The following is a 21,550-nucleotide window of genomic DNA, read 5'->3' on the forward strand; positions in this document are numbered from 1 at the left end:
TACTTTTATTGAATTTTATAAAGGTGATTCGTGTGATATACGAAGGCTATTGTGTCGCTCTCTACTACATGTTATATTACATAACACAAGTAGTTTATAGAATAAGTTACCAATAAATATATTAAACTCTGAGTTAAAATTGTTTCTGTTAATAAGTTTAAAGTTAATAAAACCACAACTAAAATAAAAAAAAATTAAAGCATGTAGAACTAGAATATAAAACTTCTGCTTATTACCTAACATTTAAGAGAAAAATGTTAATTCATTGAATCTTGTTTATGCCTATTGGCATTTTTATGGGTACACAATAGTGCTTATCTAGAAAATCAATATAAAACCACGAACTATCAGAAAAATAACAATTCAATGTATAAAGCTGATAAAAAAATAATAATAAAATTCATAAAAAAGGGTAATTGAAAACAGGACAAATGTTCTGGGAAAATACAATTAATTTTCCTTTACTATATAACAGGAGACTAGAGTTGTTCATTGATAACACCAGGTCTTATCTTATTATTTTAGCCCACAGATTACAGTTTCAGATTACAAGATTCTGAACCTCAGTCCCACTTTCTAGCCAGGTGTGGATGATTCCATGTCATTCAGCAATCATGTAAATACATGGAAATGGTAATTAACAAATGTTCCATTAACATCTATGTCCACTAAAAGATGAGCTAGTACTGTACCTGCAGGACCAAAACCCATGGAAACTGGGAGACTGCCCTGGTATGATAATTTGGATAGCAGCATTCACCAGCAGCCCACCCTGAGGCCTCTGGGTAGTCCTCCAGACTGGTCGTCCTGCGAGCAACCATACACCTACTGTTCCAACTTTTTTGAAAAATATAAGTTTCAATGCTAGTTTTTTCTAACATCCAATATATATGGCTGTAATCCTGAGTTTGATTCCATGAGTCAACTTTTTCAAACATTTCCAATGAAATAAACTTCAAAATTAAAGCTTGTGAATTAACAAAAACACTTGAGGAATAATTTCTTTTTGTCTTGACTGTCTGAATCTGGTGACTTATATTGACCCTGGGTAGTAAGTGACATTTTACAGATTAACTCTTGGCAACACTTTTTGGAGCGCTTTTTTTTTTAACACAAGAAGAAGAGTAGGATTACCAATTTTTAATGGTTTAAATTTTAAAAACCTGTTAATGGAAATTATGAAAAACCTTATTAATCCTTCCAAAAACCGACCAGTCCCATTATGATATTTGAGAATTGGCTCCGCGGTTTTACGGGGCAATGTATGTTCTTTCACTATTTAACAAAGGGGGCTTTGAAATACAGCACAATACAATTTGGGAATATATGTTTTGATATGCATCCGTAATGTACAGAAAGTGGCATAGAGTCAATGTTTACTCACATTTTTAATGTTCCGTTTTTGTATGAACAGTTGGAACTTCTGGAACTTAGTTTGCTCCAAATTATTTAGGAAAGCTTTTAAAATTTCTAAGCAGTGAGGTTTATGGAGGGCAAAAAATAAAAAATTTCTCTTTTTGGTTTTATAAAGATTTTGCAACTAATAGTCCCGTAGCTTGCAAAACGCTGCAATAGAAGCCAACAAACTCAAAATTTGTGGTAAGTCTTGCCAATTATCAAAGTGTATTTAAAACTTGCGGTGAATGAATTTGAGGTTTATAACCATCGTGGATAAGTCTTTCACCAATTAAAGGGTACCTGCCAATCTCCCCACTACTTAACAACCAAATAGATGTAGGGCTACAAGCATAAGCATTTAAAGAAAAAATAAGAGTCTTATGACACCACTTTAAAGGGTTATTAAATATTATGAAATAAGGAGTAAAAATATAATAGAGGAGCAGCCGAGTTAAGATATCATACAATGTGACTGGTTGGTCTTGATTTGGGTGAATATTCCCATTACAGAGGATCACAAATTATTCTTTCCAGGCGAGGGTGCCGCAGACCCCTCCTATTCCAGAGCTCTGAGTACTTACCACCTAACTTTGTCTTAAAAAAATCCACCTGAACAAAACAGTGATCAAATGGCAGATCTTGCCCAATTATCTGATTGGTTTTTCTTTGAATTTTTAAGGAAAAGTGTGGAAGCAGTGGTCAAAAATGCAAATATTAATTATTCCATTACACTTTTTCAGTCACATGAGTATAACAAGGGTATGTATCAACGTTTCATCAAATCCACACAGTTTGGATGTGTAATAAAATGCTCAAAAATTAGAAATAAAATTATTAAAATGTTATTAGATAAAATTTGCTTGATAATTACATGATTCCCAACTTATACTTTACTCCTTCTGCCAGCCTCAGGAACGTTGCCCCTCCAGCACCAAATAAGACCTCCACCCCACCTGAAAGTATTGAATGATAGAAATATAATTAACATCAAGTTGTTATATTTGATACATTATTACTTATAACACAATCCATTACTTTAAGCAATAACTTAAATTATTTTAATTGACAACTAAACATTGGTGTTTTCCGACGCTGTGCAAAAGAAACTTTGTAGGGGTAAAATGCCAACTTAAGAGAAGAACTGAAATATACCATCAAAGTTTAATCTAAATAAAAGAAAGCTGTTTGGTTTTTATCGATAAGTATTATTTTTGGAAATAGTTTGTACAAATCTTTAACACAACATTTTTGTTTGCATCTTAAAAAAATAGAAATTTTAACAGTATCTTTCCAGTCTGTTTTCTTCTCAAATCAAAGTAGTTTTTCCTCTCAGGACCTTTAACACTAATTTTAGCAGTCAATTATAAAATCAGATATAAATACAATAGATTCTTTGTTATAAGTAAAACTAAACAAATCTTACTTAGCCGTTACGTCTTGAAAATGATAGGAGTATTCTTAAAAGTACATGAATTTACTATTTCTACAACCTGCTGTAAATTAGACTATAAAGTGCAACAATACAAATTAGAGTATCCCTTCATGTGCAGTTGAAGATATGTAATATATTATCAGCTAAATATGTCATCTCAAAATAACAAAATTGAAAATTATTTAGTTTTTCAAGATTATTTTGTAAAACATTCACCTGAATGAAGATGGATTGCTTTAAATGGATTGGCAAGTTATTGTAATACTTTCACAAAATTTAGAAACTCTATGCTCTTAAAATATTAAAGAACCTATCAGTGGTTTCTAAAACTGTAGACTGTTGGATTGCAATAACTTAGAAATTATGTTTGTAAAAATATTCAATTGTAATGATTCAATGTTATATAATTCATAAAACCTTTTATGGCAATCAACTGGAAATCTTATAAATAATTTCTTTTTAATTGTAAAAATAAAAGAAGTTTTAAATTTTTCAATGTTTTTAAAAAGTGTAGTTTTTTATTTATGTTATGTAATAGTTTAAGTTTAGCGTAAATACAATTAGCCGCAACCTTGAAACTGGTTGTTGGTTGATACTGGATAATGACAGCCTAGGCATCAGTAGAGAAATTAATGACAGTTAAGTTCACAAGCTGGTATTATACGTGAGTTATCCCCTAATGTAAATTATAAGCCCAGACATAAATAAAATATTAATTTTCAAATTATGGTTGTTTTTAACTTCTGGGGGCTATGTTTGGTGGAAAATAAAAGAGTATTCTGAAAATTCACTCAAAATCATAATTAGGCAGTGTACTAAATAAAACTAGAGATTTGGAAGATTATGAATAAAGACTTACCCTTTCCTCCCTGTCCAAACAGAGCAGCCAAAGGAGATATAGGAGGAGGCGGGGCTGGAGTTGTGGGTCTCTTCTTCTTCTTTCGAGGTCTCTTAGTTGTCGATATCGATGCTCCCCCATTGTTGCCTGCTGCCAGAAGCTCCTATGGAAAAAGAAATGGAACACATGAAAAATAATTGAGATCAGATATAAATTAAGATGAGTAAATTCATATTTAATTAAAACATCTTTGCAAGCTAGAACTACAGATGAAAATATTAAGACAGTATTTTTTTGAGACTAAAGAAAAAGGTTGTTGATTGGTTTTGTAACCAATTTGTATGTATATATATATATATAAATATTTAATAGTCTTCGTGCCGATGTTTCAACATCAAACTTTACTTAGACCCATGTCTGCACATGCTGTCCAACACAATCAAACTTTTGAAAACTGCTTCTCTCTAATTGACATCAAGAAGTTTCAAAATTATGAAAATAAAAAATACACAAAATTATTGCTAAGAAGATATGAACAAGCAAACATAATGGCTCTTTAATCAAAATCACCAGTTGTTGGATTAAATCTGAGCACAGTTAATTTAAAATAAATTATTCAAACATTTTTATCTATCTCTGTGTTAAGAAAAAGTTACATATTTTGATACCATAATTATGTTTTTGTTATTTGCAATGTGTTTATAACCTTCATTCTTATATTGTTTATATTTTATTTATACAAGCTTTTGATAATGTCACTGAAAAATGACGAAATATTAGGTATTCGAAGTTAAGAAACGTGTTTTGTTTTCTTTTATACCTATAAGAGTCCATTGACATTTTCAGACCTTTGAGAAATATCACAAGAAACTATAACGGATTAGTAACTATATATAAGTAGATATGAATAAGGCGGTTCTAGCTCACTTTTGGGACAGACAGAAATTCCATACAAAATACTGTTTAAAGGACAATAAACGAATCTGTAAAATCAAAACAGTAAGGCGGTTCTAGCTCACTTTTGGGACAGTCAGAAAATCAACGTAAAAATACTGTTTAAAGGTACAATAAACTAATCTGTAACTCAACGAATGAAAAATTAACCGAATCTATAGCCGTTTTACTGTTCATTGTAGGCTTCTAATTTCTAAGCTGTTTTAAATGAAAAAATCCAGAAATCTTCGAAATCTTTATTCCACGAAGTTAATTGTAACACAGTCTTTATCTTTAATAGTCCTTCTTTCCAGTAACAACCAAGTGTAATTTTTCATTTTTATTCAATTCTTTAATCTTTTTTTCATCCAAAACAGTCAAAAATCTGTTCGGTAAGTGTACTTTACAATCTTCCAACTCGGCAATTATTGTAAACCCGAATTTATCTTTCATTTTCTCCAGATTCAAAATTTTGTATTTCTTATTTTCTTCTAATTCTATTAATTTCTTGTATTCTTTGAATGTTAAATCACCAACCTTATTCAACTCTTGTAACAGTGCCATTTACATAGAAAAAAATTAATACTTCTACACTTTTAAGGTGAAAAATCAACACTATACTTCCAAAATACACAAAAAACCGGGTTTTGACCCTAAAAACGTGTTTTTAGGGTCAAAACCACAGCTCTTAAGGTGCATATATACTAGAGTTTTTTTGAAAAATCCTGAAAATCTACTGAATTTCTCTAATTATTGCGAATTTTTAGCTTTAAAGTTGATAATGTGAACGATATTTCTCGAAAATTCTGTTGTAAATATATTAAAATCTTAATGAAAAATCTTGGAAAAGTTAAAGAAAAAAATATTGAAAAAATAGTATTATAGAATTTAAATTACCCCCTACAAACCAATATAGTAATAAAAGTACTTTTATTACTATAACTGTACTATTTTTTCAATAATTTTAAGTCTTAGTTTACAGATTTTTTCTTCTTTAAATAGAAGAATCAAAGGCTGTTTAACCATAAATTGTGCTGATTTTGTATCAAATTTTAGTAAAAATCTGTACTTTTCAAAGTGTTAGTTTAAACAAATTTTTCTTCTTTAAATAGAAGAATCAAAGGCTGTTTCAACCATAAATTAGTGCTGATTTTTTATCAAATTTTGATAAAAATCCTTAGAAATCTACTGAATTATTGCTATTTTTCAGCTTAATAAAAAGATATTTTACTAAATAGTAAAACTTGGCACATTCAAATTTTTCCCTATTTAAATATGGAGCGGAAAAAGATAGAGTGGCCCGTACTGCAAAAAAAGACATTTTCGAACATCATTTTACCCGACATTATAAGTCAAAAAATCATCTAAAAAACAAAGAACTTTATGAGAAAGAACTAAATTATTTGAGGAATTGGGCTAAAGAAAATCAAATTGTCCGATCATGAAAAGATGTACAATATAGAAAAATTGCGTGAACTAAAGAAAAATTTTAAGGAAATTAAAAAAGATCTCAATCTATTTAAAGATGAAAAAATTCAATCAATCGCTGAGAAATTGTCCATTGAAACAAACGATAAAACTAAGTCTGAAATGATCGAAGAAATTGACAAAACTCTTAATGAGAAACCCGAAAATATCATTGATGTAGAAGTTTTATCCTCTATCCATGGTCTTTTTCAAGCAATACATTTTAACGAATTTAAATGAAAATTTCATGTCAATTTACAAATATCTTTCTATTTTGCGTCCAGAAATTAAAAGTTTAATCGAAAAAATTTCAAGAAACCGTTAAAAATATGAAGGGCTATCTCTCTTTAGAATGCGAATACGAACGTACTTTAGTGAACGGTGAAACACAAACTTGTCCAATGTACTTTACTATAAAAGCAGACGAAATCTTTGACATAAACGACTTTATTACTAAGCAATTTAATAAATTAACACATCGAGAACAGACAAATCATCCAAATCGAGGTTCTGGATGGACATTAAAACGCTGTAAACAACTGATTTTGAGCCTTAATAAAACACGAATTTATGAACGCAGGATCATATATCGATTTAACCAAAGAAAATCAAAGATAAGAAAGCTTGTATAAATATCAAAAATAAAGATGATTATTGCATTTATTTATTCTATCCGATGTGCTATTGAAAAACCTGAAAAGAATGCTGATAGAGCAAAAACAATACGAACAATTTGTAAATGACGAGATATTTTCAGGTTTCGAGTATCCAATGTCCTTAAAAGATATACAATTATTTGAAAAACGAAGTCACAATTCCAAGTACAAATTATCCAAAAATGGTCTATAAATATCTACAGTTTATGATGAGAAACTCAATATTGTTCCGTTGCAAATTTTCAGAAGTTTATGACGCCAAATTAGAAATCAATTTATTGTATGTAAAACAAGATGAAAAATCTCATTATGTTTTGATAACAGATTTAAACAAACTTGTATTTTCTCAGTTATCTAAGCATGAACACAAAAAATTTCTATGCAGAAGATGTTTAAAGCCATTTCCTACAAATCTGGAGATTTAACAGACCATTTAGAAATTTGTAAAAATCACGAAGTTTGTAAGCCAATTATGCCGTTTCCGGGTCAAACAAACAACATTTATTAATTATCAAAAGAAGTTTAGCCATCCGTAACGTTATTTATATGGATTTTGAAAGCATATTAGAGAAGATTCCCACAAGATTCAAGATTCAAGATTCAAGATGTCTTTATTAGTCATTAAGTAACATAATTAGTTACAATAGACTTCGTCACATTATTGGGCAGTAAATACTTAAAAAATTAACAATTTTATAATTGGAGACTTATTTTAAAATTAACAGGAATGTTGCAAGAATATAGGAACTTACAAAACTAATAATTGGTATAAATAGAGAGCGGTTGTATAAAATTATTTAAGAAATAAGAAAGCATTGTAGGGTAAATATATATAAAAAACACAGACTGGACAAGAAACACAAATAACACATACAATTAAAAACCCAATGAAAAATGTAACAATATAAATATTTAAAAATATGTAAGTCAGGTGGTTTTAAAACATAAAATCTACAAACTAATAAAATAAAGGTTAAAAAAACTTAAAAACTTGACTAGACAAAATTATAAACTTAAGGAACTAATATCACAGGCCAAATATTCATTCACAGAGTAAAAATGCTTTTTCTTTAAGCCATTTGCTTACAACTCGTTTTAAAACCTATTTATAATTTACAATCCATCCTCCTTTTGGTAATTTATTAAATAGTTTTATTTTCATATAGATATGACTACCTTTTGTTTTTTCAAGCCTGGTCCTTGGCAGCTCTAACATGTACTTTTTTCTAGTTTTATAAGTATGTATGGTTTCTCTAACAGTTATAACTTTGCAGATTTGCTTTCACATCCAGTAAACAATAATATATACTACAAACAGGGCAATGTCATGATATTTTAAATCCCTAAAAGCTTGCAGGCAAGATTTCCCCTTTCATTAAGATTTTTTATAATTCTTATTGCTTTTTTTTGCCAGACAAACACTTTATTTGAATGGCAACTATTTCCCCATAAAGAAATTCCATAGACTAAGTGGGAGTGGGAAAAAGGCATAGTAGGAGGTTATTAGCATTTCTTTCTTTCGGTGATTGCAGAGTTTCAATTTGCGCAATAGGAAAATTACTCTCGCCAATTTAGTACAAAGATTTTCTATATGGCTTTCCCAGCTTAGTCTACTGTCTAAAAAGATTCCTAATAGTTTTAACAAGGCTTAAAACATTTGTAAATTACATGGTCCATTGAAAAAATTATATTTTCTGTTTTGCTATTGTTTACAACAAGCCTGTTAGCCTGAAACCACTCAGTTGCTACCTTCATTGCATTTTCTTGTATTTTTATTAAACCATTAAGTGTACTATGGTGATTTAGAAGAGTAGTATCATCAGCAAACAAAACTGACATACAGGGTAAATTGAAAGGAAAATCATTAACTGCAACGATAAATAAAAAAGGACCTAAAACTGAGCCTTGTGGCACACCAATTTGAATTGTTTTTATGAGAGACGAATTAGAACCCTGAACAACCATTTTGTTTTCTATTATTCAAATAAGATACCAACAAATTCAACTCACTACCTTGCACACCATAGCAATAAAGTTTACTTATAAGTAAACTCATGAGGTATGCTGTCGAAGGCTTTAGACAAATCAATTAAGGTTGCAGATGATGTTGTTTTATACTCAAAATTATGAATAACATTACCAACTAGAGTTTGTCTTTCTACAGCTTTTGTAGTATTCAGCTCCCTGGTAAAAACCCAAACTGCTCTTTACATAAGATACCATTTAGCATGAAAAAGTTTTGTAATTGGTTTTTGATACAATATTCAAATATTTTTGCTAAAAATAGGTATTAAAGATATGGGACGATAACTGGAAGGGTTTGTTTTATCACCCTTCTTATAGATAGGAAACTACTTTTGCTATTTTTAAACATTGAGGAAATGTGCCTTCAATTAACATTCGATTAAATAGATAAGTTAGTGGTTCAGCTATGACCACTGATAATCTGTTTAGTAATCTTATTCGAAAAACCATAGTAATCTTCACTACCCGATAGATTTAATTTCAGAAGCAACACTTTAGGGACATCTTCAACAACAATTACTTTCCAATATAACGTATTTTCTTGGAGTACAACTATTTACATAATTATTTTACTAAGCTAAGAGCTACACTAAAATCATCAGGTACTTGAGTTTTATTCATATCTAGTGCTACATTTATAAAATAATCATTAAAAACATTAGAATCAATATAAGACTCATTAGATTGCGAATTCTGTGCTTTTTTCAGCTTTGATAATATTCCATGCAGCTTTTACATTTATTTTTAGACCTCTTAATGTAATCTTCATTTGCCAATAGCTTTTCTTCCTTAATCAAGGCTTTATACTGTTTTCTAGCTTCCTTGTACACTGATTTAGCCAACAGTTCTCTTTCTGTACCTTTACTATTTTTTAAATTGTCATAACAAACTAAAACAAAAACTTCTAAAATTCTTAAGTTTTGGGCGTAAACCATTGAATATTTGGCCTTTTTGAATTTTTAACTATAACTTCTTTTAAATAACATGTTTTCTTCATATAAACTAGTCAATAAATTAATAAAATAAGAAAATGCCTCGTCAACAGTATAAAAAAAACTTAAGCCTAGTCCAATCTACTTCAAGAAGTAGGTTTTTAAAAAACTATCAATGGTGATAGGCGTCATCACTCTTATTTTTTTGTACATGTCCATTCGTTTTTACAGCACATTGTATGTTTGTCAGATTAGATTTATATATAAGCTAGCTAAGATGCCAGCATGGTCAGACAGGTGAGGTTCTACTACTTTACATTTAAGTTTTCTTGTATTTATATTTAGTGATAATGTTGTCTAAACATGCCTCTCCTCTTGTGTTTTCCAGGTTCAAGCAATACATATTGTAAGTGCGTAATAAATTAAGAAAGGACTCCTTTTCAAATGAATTTTTTAATTATATTTATGTTAAAAATCTCCTGACAAAACTATGGTTTCTTTGTATGTTTTTGATAAAAATTGTAAAAGTGTATCCAGTAAACAGAAGAAAATCTTAACATCAGAATCAGGTGTGCGATAAATAGTTACAATTAAAGAAATTTTCTTTTTTTAGTAAAATTGCTGAAGCTTCAAATACAAGAGGAAAACAATAATTTTCCAAGCTAATTATTTGAAATTCCATCCCTACCCTGGCATATACACTGCTTCCTCCTCTTATAAAGGGGAGGTTTTCTACAATAACTACTGGCTAAATTTAAAAACCTAGTGGAGGATATAAAAGTAATTCCTCCTCAACAAGCCAATGTTTCATTAATTGTTATTATGTCGATAGTTATATTAAGTTCATTTATCCAAATTATTTAACATGTCTAGTTTATTTTTGATCGACTGGATATTCAAATGAAAGATATTAAATCCCATGAAGTCTGTTACTGTGTTGTTCATCAGTGGCGAGGGCGGGGTGGCGACTTGGGACTGGAGATGGTGAGTTTCCCGAGTTGTTGACTTTGTTTGTCTAAGCACTGGCGATTCAGTACTTAGAGATGATGTGGGTTCGCTTTTCTGGATTGTCTCTTACTGCTTGTAATTATTTCATGAGCCAGCCACCTTTTACCACTAACACTAAGGTGTAAACCATGTCTAGTATGCAAGTGTTTATTTGCTTTACTGGCTTCAACTAGTGTCACATTAGGAGACTTTCTCAGAGAGCTTCTTCAGAATTTCATTGGTTTTCTTTGTCTCTTCATTAACACACGACCACTCAGCCAGGTCATATCGATTTGGCAAGTCCACCAAAACTACATTACTTGTGTAACATTTTTGCCATTTCAAGTGCTTTTGTAATGTTGGTTAATGGCAACTTGAGATTCGTTTTTAGCAACATCATTTGCTCCACACATGAGAACAAGTACATCGTCATTTGAACAATTTTCTTTTTCGAAGTTTATCATGTTCAGGACTTGTTCACTCTTTCCTCCAGGTTTTACATAACCTATAGCCTCAAATGAGTTTTGAATATTATTAATATTCCAAGCAACATCCCTTCCATGACTGTCTGAACAAAGTAGCAATTTCTTTTTTGTAACAATTGTTTTGTACTTTAACTTGAACATTCTCGGCATCAATATTCTGGAGTTCGTCTTCATGGTCGTCCGTGTCAGTCAGAAGAAAGTACTTCATAGTAATTGAAGGTTGAAATTGTACTTAATGGCTGCTTTTTTATATGCATTTTGCCTTTAGAAGGATTTCTGATGTTCTTGATCACGACATTTGAGAAAGAGTTCTTTTTCAGATGTCGCTACTGGAGTGTTTGTGAGGTGTTTGAATATTCTTTACGAGAGGCAAACTTTTTCTTTCAGACTGCCATTCTTTTCCTACATTTACATTCATTTGGTCCAATAAGGCCTTTAATTTTCTTTCAAGTAACAAGTTCTTTTCTTCCTTTTCTAAGACCAAAATTTTCTAATCTTGAACTATGACTTCTTAATTCCTGTAATTTCTTCCTTGGCAAATGTAAGCTCTTCATTCAATGTCTTAATTACTTCATTCAAGTTTTCTATTTCTGAAGTTAGGTCCTCATTTTATATTTTCATATATGTCCACCATGCAAAAACAATCCGCAAAAATCGATCACAACCAAGATTCAGAAGCACATTCCATATGGTTTTACTCTATAACTTAGTGTCTAATGTGACCAATCGTATGTACAAGCCGATATGTTTATCGAGCAAAAATGAAGAAGATTTGCCAAATGTTCCTGCAAAATTGTTTGAAGAGCTCAATAAATTATCGAAAATACATAGCTACAAAATATAATTCTAAGAACAAAAAAAACCTATGAAATTAACTGAAGAAGAAGAAATTTCAATATCAAAATTCAAACGTTTTGTCATATTTGTGAATGTGAGGGTTTTGATAATCAAAACAAGAAAAAAAGTACGAGATCATTGTCATTTAACAGGTAAAATTTAGAGGTTCAGCTCATTTATCTTGTAACTTGAATCTCAAATTTCCTCAGAATATTCCCAGTTTTCTGCCACAATATGTCATGTTACGATACTCATTTGTACATAAAAGAGTTGGCAAAACAGTATGGTAATGTTGATTTGATCGCAAACACAGATGAGAAATATATAAATTATTCTGTAAATTCTGGATATGGGTATGAGTTTGAAGATGATAAACCAAGAAAGTTCATCAAGTGTTTCTTTCGTAGACACGTTCAGATTTTATGGCATCGTCTATTGAAAAGTTAGCTAAAAATCTAAAGAGAGATGATTTCAAGCATACAAATCATTTTATACAAGATGGTCTGAACGCAATTCTAGATAGACAACCAAATGACGAAGAAGAAATCTTTAAAATTCTATCTGGAAAAGGCAATATTTCCTTACGAATTTATCGATAGTATTGAAAAACTTGATTACACAGAAGAATTGAGAATTCAAGATTTCTATTCACTTTTGACAGACGAGAGCATATCTGAGAAAGATTATCAACACTATTTGAGCGTTTGGAACAAATTAAAAGAGAAAAATCTTGGAAATTACTCTGATTTGTACAATATCCAAGATGTATTATTGCTCGCTGATATATTCGAAAATTTCAGAAACATTTGTTTGAATTGCTATAAAGCTTGATCCAGCACACTATCTAACAGCTCCCCAGTCTTGCATGGGATGCTTATGTTAAAATTAACGAATATAGAATTACAATTAATTAGTGATTATAATATGTATTTGATGATCGAAAAAGGTATTCGCGGAGGCATTTCTCAATGTATTAAACGATATGTGAAAGCAAATAACAAATATTTAAAAGATTTTGATAAGACAAAGCCCGAAAACTATTTACTCTATCTCGATGCTAATAACCTTTATAGGTATGGCCTAATGCAAAATTTACCATATAACGAAATCAAGTGGATGGATCCTAAAACGTATACAACAGCAGATTGGAAAGAAACAATTTTGGAACTCACTGGCGACGAAGATTATGGCTATATTTCTCGAAGTCGAATCTAGAATATCCGAAGAATTTACATGAAAAATCATAAAGATTTGCCTCTTGCTCCAGAACATTATAACAACAAACTTTGCACAACTCTACTGGATAAAACTGAATATGTTGTTCATTCTAGAAATTTGAAATTCTATCTGGAACAAGGTATGATTTTGAAACATGTGAATAGAGTTTATTGCATTCGATCAGAAGCCTTTTATGAAAGATTACATTGATTTTAAACACAAAACATGAGAACCAAAGCTACAAGTGACTTTGAAAAGGACTTTTATAAGCTGATGAACAACTCAGTTTTTTGGAAAATCTATGGAAAAATGTGAGAAACAGATGTGATATTAGACTAGGAAAATGAAGAATTTTCAATGAAACAGGCCAAGAAAACGAACTTCAAATGCTTTAAACATCTTTGACGACAACTGTATAGCGAGTCACATGTACAAACAAAAGGTTAAATTTAAACAAACCGATTTACATAGGATTTTCAGTTCTCGACCTCTCAAAATTGCTAATGTACGAGTTTTATTACAACAAATTAAAGAAGTTTGATCCAGATTTGAATCTGTGTTACATGGATACAGACAGTTATTTTTTCTAGAATTGAAACGAGATCCTTTTAAAATTATTAAAGAAAAATATAGATGACTTTGATACAAGTGATTATCCAAAAAGATCATGAATGTTTCACGACGACTAAAAATAAGAAGGTAATAGGGAAATTCAAAGATGAGTTAAATAGCGAAGTTTTAGAAGAATTTTGTGGTTTAAGATCAAAGATGTACTCGTACAAATATCTAGATAAAAACCCAGTTAGGTGTAAAGGAATTAAGAGAAGCGTTGTAAATAAAACAATAAATATCGAAAACTTAAAGAGATGTTTGTTCGAAGATAAAGAAGAATTTAGGGAGATGACTGTAATAAAAAGCTATAAACATGAATTGTATACCATCACCATAAACAAGCTGGCACTGAACGCTAAAGATGATAAGAGAAATGTCCTAGAAAATAAGATCGATACAGTACCGTATGGATATAAAGGCGAAGCAAAATCTAATATATTAGATGAGTTAAATAAACTTGGAAACTTTGACATGTAAATGGAAGATGATTTGATTCACTGCCACAAATGCAAGAAAAAAACGAAAAAATATAGATTCTAAAATCGTTCAAACTCAAAACGGGTTTGTATAGAATTGCAGCAAAATGTTCAAAATGTAAGACAAATAAGAGTAAATTTATAAAGAATCCAAATGAAAAACAAGTAAAGAAAGAATCTAAGAATAAGGAAGAAATCGAGATTGAAGCTAGAGAAATTCATGCACCAGTACGAAAAAAGTTTAAAAAGAGAAAAATTATAACTTTAGGAATTGACGATTTATGGGCAGCAGATTTAGTTATAATGTCTAACTATTCAGATCAAAATGATGGATTTAAGTATATGTTAAATGTTATTGATACTTTCTCAAAATATGCTTGGTCAAGAGCTATCAAAAGAAAAAACGGTAAAGATGTTTCAAAAGCCTTCGAAGATATAGTAAAAGATGCCATAAGGATCAATCACAAACCTCCTAACTTACTTCATACAGATAAGGGTTTAGAGTTTTAAAAAATAAAGAATTTAACGAAGTTTTGAGAAAATACAACATTAAGATTTATCATACTGAAAACGAAGAGAAATCAAGTATTGTAGAGAGATATAACAGAACTCAAAATGAGAGAATGAAAGTAATTTTTGAGATTAATAAAAACTTTAAATGGATCGATATTCTTCAAGAAATCGTAAAGAAATATAACGATACTGTTCATAGCACAATCAAAATGAAGCCTAAAGACGTAGATAAGGATGCAGAAAAGGAGTTATTAGAGACCGTTTTTCAAGTATGTTCCACCAGAAATTCACACGAAAACTAAATTTAAAGTCAATGATCATGTAAGAATTGTTAGTAAAAAACAAACATTTTCGAACAAATATAAGAACAATTGGTCAAGAGAAATCTTTGTGATTTATCAAATTAAATAACACAGATCCTGTAACTTATAGTATAAAAGATTTAAATAATGAAGAAATAACCGGAAAGTTTTATGAATATGAATTGAGAAAGTCAAAGATTTTTCTATATAAATGGAGGCTCAAAAGAAATGTTCAATGTGCAAAGAAATAAAAGGTTTTGAAGCTTTTTATAAAGATAAAAGTAGAAAAGATGGAATTATTTATAATTGTAAAGATTGTTATAGGAAGTATCATAAAGAGCTGTATGATAAAATAGAAAAATTAACTTTGGAAGAGAAAGAATGTCTTAAATGTAAAGAAACTAAAAAAATTTCAGAGTTTAATAGTCATCCCTATAGTAGAGATAAGAAAGACTCATATTGTAAAGATTGTGTAAAGAAGAATCACCATAGATTATATTATGAAGATACTCAATGTGAATGTGGAAGAACTATAAAATGGTTAAATAATTATCAAAAACATTTACAAACAAAATATCATAATTCAAGAGTTTTTAGTAAAATTGAGTAACATTTTCATCGTGTAATTTAGATATTCTATAAAATCAGTCGAGATTCTGCCATATTTGTAGTAAAATGATTTCCGTTGTATAAAATATTCAAAGATTCTTTCATTTGGTTATACAGATTGATAGAATTTGGATCTCCTTGTCTTAATAAAATTTCCATTTCTGGGTAATCAAATTCAAGTTCTTTCAATCTTTTCGGTATTTCTCTCTTTTGAGCTCTGATAACGTAATAAGGATATTCCCACATGTGATTCTTCTTAATTAATACAAAAACATGGTGTTTTTTCTTAGCAAAATCTTTACAAACAAGGTCTGGTTTCATTAAGTCAATTTTTACACTTTGTTTTGCGATTATTTCCGTTTTTATTTCATCTTTAATTTGCAAGTGTTTAACTTCGTCCTCTAAATATTTAATCTTGTTTTCAAGTTTGTACACACCAAATTTACGAATACTTGGTAAAACTTCTTCTAAAACCCAATCTTGAAACATTTCTGCTATTTTCATTTTAGATTTCAAGATTAAAGAATATATGCCTGCTTCATTGATGAAAACAGTGTTTTTTTTGAAAGTTTGAAGGCGGGGGCGAATCACCCCTACCTTCAGAATGTATGTTTTCGAAGCTTTTTTGATATTTTTCTTTGACATGTTCTTTAATTGCTTTCTTCGTATCTTTATATTCTAACACCTCTGCAACATCTTTCGCCTTAAACCAAAATTCATTATTTTCGTCAACAAATGTTAAAATTTCTTTATTATTGAATTTGAGTAGATTCACAACTGACTCCATTTAGATAGAAAAAAAATTTAACTAGTAATTTTTATTTTGAGAATAAAGCCCAGATTCAGTAACGAAAACAGTGTTATTTTGGAAGTTTGAAAGGTAAGCTATTTATAGCCCCCCTTATATTTAGATTAAAATAGAAGTTTTTATCATCTTCGTCAACGTTTATTCTGATCGTTTGCATAGTATTTTCATATTCTAGAATTTTTGCTACGTCTTTAGCCTTAAACCAGATCACATTGTTTTCGTCAACAATCGTAAAGATATGTTTGTTATTGAATTTTAGTTGATTATTAAGTAGGTCTACAACTGACTCCATTTAGATAGAAATAAAATTTAACAAGCAATTTTTTATTTTGAGTATAAAGTCCTGATTCATTGATGAAAACAGGGTCAGGATGAAGATTTTGAAAGAGTCGCGATTCGATACCCTTGTCAGAATCTATGTTTTCAAAGCTTTTTTTGTATTTTTCTTTAACATTGTCTTTATTCGTATTTTTTTGTGAATATTTGTGAGGTGGCCCTCGAGGGCTACCTTATCTTTTAGATAAAAGTATTGGTATTTATCATCATTATCAACTCGTTTTGGAAAGTTTGAAGGTAAGAACGATTCGTTCCCCCCTTGATTCATCATTCTTTCGACAATCTTAAATATATTGTTGTTTTACTCTCATTATTTATTAAATTTCCCTCAGAGTCTTGTATAGTTAGAACGATTTTTTGAATTCTTTTAATATTTTTTCTAATTGGAATATAATCGATTTCATTCGGTTTTTCACTGATTTTTGATCCATAAGCAACATTTGGGAAAAAAGTGTACAAAATTTCAGATTCTTTGTGTAAATGTTCGGTAATGATTTTCAAAACTAGGTTCAACGAGATTACAATGTACTTCAATTACATCAAACGGTCTAAATTTTGGCGTTTTATTTCCTAAATATACCTGATTTGGCTCAATAGTTTCTTGAACAAACCCTAACAAATCTACAATAATTGCTGAAAACATTATTCTTACTGGTGATTTTATTTGAATTTTATTAGAGAGATAATTTTTTTGCATTTCAAACTTGTTTTCGTCAAAGTTTAAAGATTTATCTGATTGTTTGAATGTTTTCAGATAATTTTTAAGGGAATTTTTTATTTGATCGAAAGTATAATATCCTTTGTTTAAACCATAATATTTGGTAATGTTCTTCTCACTAAATCCTATACAATAAGGAGAACTTTCACTAATATTTATTACAAAATTGTCAGAATAAAAACCGCTTAAACCGATGAAATAATTTGATTCATCCTCTAAGTGTATAGGATGTTTCCAAGTTTAAAACTAATTTAGAGCTTTCTGAAGTCAACTTGAACAGCTTCATTTTCGCAAGCGTTGCTTCAAGATGAAAATCTTCTATTTAAATGGAGAAATTTTTTAAAGCAAAAAGATCAGATAAAACTTCAAACGTTTGAAGAAAATAAGAAAGATCAACCAATCAGATTGTTAATTGTTGGTTCAAGTGGATGTGGAAAAAAAACAACTTTATTATTGAAATTTTATCTACAATAGGTTGATTCCTTATTCCAATTTGTATGTTTTTAGTAAATCTTTAGAACAAGACGCTTATAAAAAATTACAAGAAAGATTTGAAAATATTGAGAAGAACTTAAGTAAGAAAATATCATATTTTTATAATGCTTCTGAGGACATAGTTCCATTAAGCGAGTGTTAAACCCAATTCGTTAATCGTTTTTGATGATTGTATTTTGGAAAATCAAGACGTTATTAAGGAATATTTCGTAATGTCCCGTCACAAAAACATATCTTGTATCTATCTTTCCCAATGCTTGTCAAAGGTTGATAAACAAGTTATAAGAAATAACCTGAATATGTTGTGTATTTTTAAGCAAGATGATCACTATTCGAGAAAGATTTATAACAATTATGTGGGATCTGATATGAGTTTTAACCACTTTATTGAGTTATGTGATAAAATTTGGAAGGAAGACTACGGATTTTTAACTATTAATCTAACTTTGAAGCCTAAAAAATGGTAAATATCTGAATAAATTTTCTAATATAAATGCTGCTCAGTGGTCTGGCAAATCTACTTGATAAAATATTTGTTACAATTATTTTTACATTATCTTTACTTTTTATTTACATTATGAAAACAACTGAAAAACGGTAAATCTGTTCACGTTTTACGTTCCACGTTCACGGTTTTTACGTTCCACGTTCACGTTTTTACGTTCCACGTTCACGTTTTACGTTCCACGTTTCGTGTTTCCACGTTTCAAAATTTTCCTAAATAAATGGTGAACGTAACTTCTGAAGAAGCGAAAAAACTTGATCAAATCGAAAAGAAATTAATCAAAGAATTTAAAGAACAGATTCGAATTGATGAAGAAGAACAAGAACTTATTCAAAAAATTAATCAACCTGTAACTTCTGCAATAAAAAATGTTGAGGGCAAAATTGAAAATGTTTTAAGCGATAATCAAAATTTAATGAATTTGGTTCCAGTTGTACGACAATTTGCCGATATTTCGATTCCAGAATCTGAGTTTGAATTGCCAAAATTACCATCTTCAACACCATTTAGACCTCGAATCATTGAAGACTCTACCATAGTTGAACCAATAAGTCCTGGAAACAACGGATATAATAATTGGTGAAATTGGTAAAAAAATTCCTTCCTAGAGTAAAAGATGATAAATTTGGTTTGTATTGGGATAGAAAAAAGAAAAGTTTTATGATTGGAAATTTACCCGTTAATTTTGAACAAAATGATATAATTATTAATGAAAAAATGTACGAAGGTACTCAAGGTTTATGGAGATTATTAACAGACAATGACGTTCCAAAAGATAATTTATATTCTGAAGAAGATTTGAAAAAGTATACAGAAATTTTATGGGAATCTGACTCAATTTACAAAAATAATGATCCATCTACTAAGAAGCCTAAGTCAAGTAGAGGTAAAAAATATTATCAATTTGATTAAACCAATTTTGGGAAAAACGAATCGAAGGATCAGGTGTAAGAAAATACAATGATAATAAGATTGAGTACAGATATATCGACGATTTGACAAAACTCGATGGAATTATAAATTTATATTTATACTCAAGAGAAGGCTGGAAACAACAATTTTTTGAACGAAAAGAAAGCGAATTAAAGATTTTATTTCGAACAAACTTGATGAATTGATTGAAAAACCTGATGGAATTAAATATTTAAAGCGAGTTTTGCCAGCAATAAGTTCATCTATGATTGAAGGTAGCGGACTTTTGAATGATTTTATCAACAATTTACCTTTTGAATTACACGTACCAACTTATCAGTATCTGGGGCCTGGCACAAAACTCGAAAAAAGACTACAAAGAGGAGATCCTGGTATAAATAAATTAGATCAAGCTGCTATGGAACACGATAATTTTTTATGCAAAACATAGTGACACAAATTCCAGACATATAGCAGATAAAGTTTTGCAAGATAAGGCAATGGATAGATTTTTATCAAAAGATGCTAGTTTAGGTGAAAGATTTGTTGCACTTCCAACAGTTGGAGCAATGTTTTTTGAAGAGAAAAACTAGGAATGGGAATTGAAGAGAACTTGAAATTTTAACTATATAAATGGAGGTGAACGTAAATTTCAGCAAAAATCAGAAAGAAAAAAATAAAATCCGCTTTTAAGAAAAAAATACCCGTTAGTATTCAATTTAAAATAGATCAACTAAAAAATGGCGAAGATAAGATATTTTTTAACAAATAGACAATACAATAAACTCGAAAAACATAAGAAAAACAATAAAGGAACCAGAATAGAATTTTCTTATAATCAGTTGAAAGAACTTAAAAATGGTGGACTTTTGAAAGATTTATTAGATTTTGGAGAAAATATTCCAGTTGTTAAAAATGTTGTTCCTTATGTTCATAAAGCTGCTCCAATCGTTAAAAAAGATGTGATTCCTATTGTTCGAAACATTTTAAATTGGTTAGATAAAGAGTTGGAAGATGTTACAGGATCTGGATTAGATGAAAAAACTTTGAATTACGTGAAATCAAACATCGGAAAAAAAATTTGAACCCTTAACATTCGGAGAATTGGAAGAACTCTGCAAAAACATTAAAACATTTTAGAGGAATTTTCATGAGAGATACATTACCTGAAAAAGTTAAGAAATTCGAATGTGGAATTGTGAATTTAGACTCGATTTTGGGGAGTGGAACGCATTGGGTTTTGTTATTATAAAAATGATAAGAATGCATGTTATTTTGATTCGTATGGAAGAATTGAGGACAAACCACCTATAGAATTGATCAAATATTTGAAAAAATCAAGCGTCTACTACAATGACTCTCAGATTCAAGACTATAAAGATCCCCCAATTTGTGGACATTTGTGTGTTTTTGTTTTGAATGAACTGAGTAATGGTAAAGATTTTAAAGAAGTTGTTAACAAATTATTGCTTAATAAATATGGATTCACAAAATATTTTTGACGTATTTGGAACACAAATTATTCAAAAATGTAGATAATAGTTTGAATTTTGATAGTTTGAGAAATGAGTTTGATAACAAGTTAGAAAAATTTATTACAAAAACCTTCCAGATTCAGATACGTTTGCTGTCGAGATTGAAGATTTTAAAGCAGAATATGATAACAAACTTGTAAATTTCATAAGTTCAAATGAAGTTGCTGATAAAATAAAAACATTGGAAAAAGAAGTTGATGATGGTTGTAAAAAAATTATTTACCAATTTAATGTCTCATATCGAAAAAGCTGATAAAATTACTGAAGCGATCAAAGTTGAAAAGAATTATGTTAGTTTGGCTAATAAAAAAAGAATTGTCGGTGTTCGACCTGGTATTGACAAACATGATGTTGTTGTTAAAGAACAAATTTTAAAAACCTCTAAAATTATCAGAAAACATCGATATTGTTGATTTACATGATCCGAATGTTAAAAAATGCCTTAGATTTTAAAGGAAAAAGAATTAGCGGTGTTAGTAAAGGAATTAATCCATTTGATGTTGTTGTAATGATTCAATTAG

At 29.7% G+C, this 21,550-nt stretch overlaps 1 protein-coding gene across 1 annotated transcript in view; it reads right to left on the reverse strand.

Annotated features, from left to right (window-relative positions):
- Positions 1–692: 692 nt before the first annotated feature.
- LOC124373154 (cell wall protein DAN4-like) overlaps positions 693–21,550 on the reverse strand; it is a gene marked incomplete at both ends in the record, with an annotated part of 49,947 nt that continues 29,089 nt past the window's right edge. The window contains 3 exons of the mRNA XM_046831553.1: positions 693–807; positions 2,270–2,351; positions 3,690–3,831. Coding sequence (XP_046687509.1) covers positions 693–807; positions 2,270–2,351; positions 3,690–3,831 — 339 coding nt within the window. The remainder of the gene's footprint in view (positions 808–2,269; positions 2,352–3,689; positions 3,832–21,550) is intronic.

This window comes from Homalodisca vitripennis, unplaced genomic scaffold (genome assembly GCF_021130785.1).
Source record: "Homalodisca vitripennis isolate AUS2020 unplaced genomic scaffold, UT_GWSS_2.1 ScUCBcl_4930;HRSCAF=11382, whole genome shotgun sequence".
Taxonomy (NCBI): domain Eukaryota; kingdom Metazoa; phylum Arthropoda; class Insecta; order Hemiptera; family Cicadellidae; genus Homalodisca; species Homalodisca vitripennis.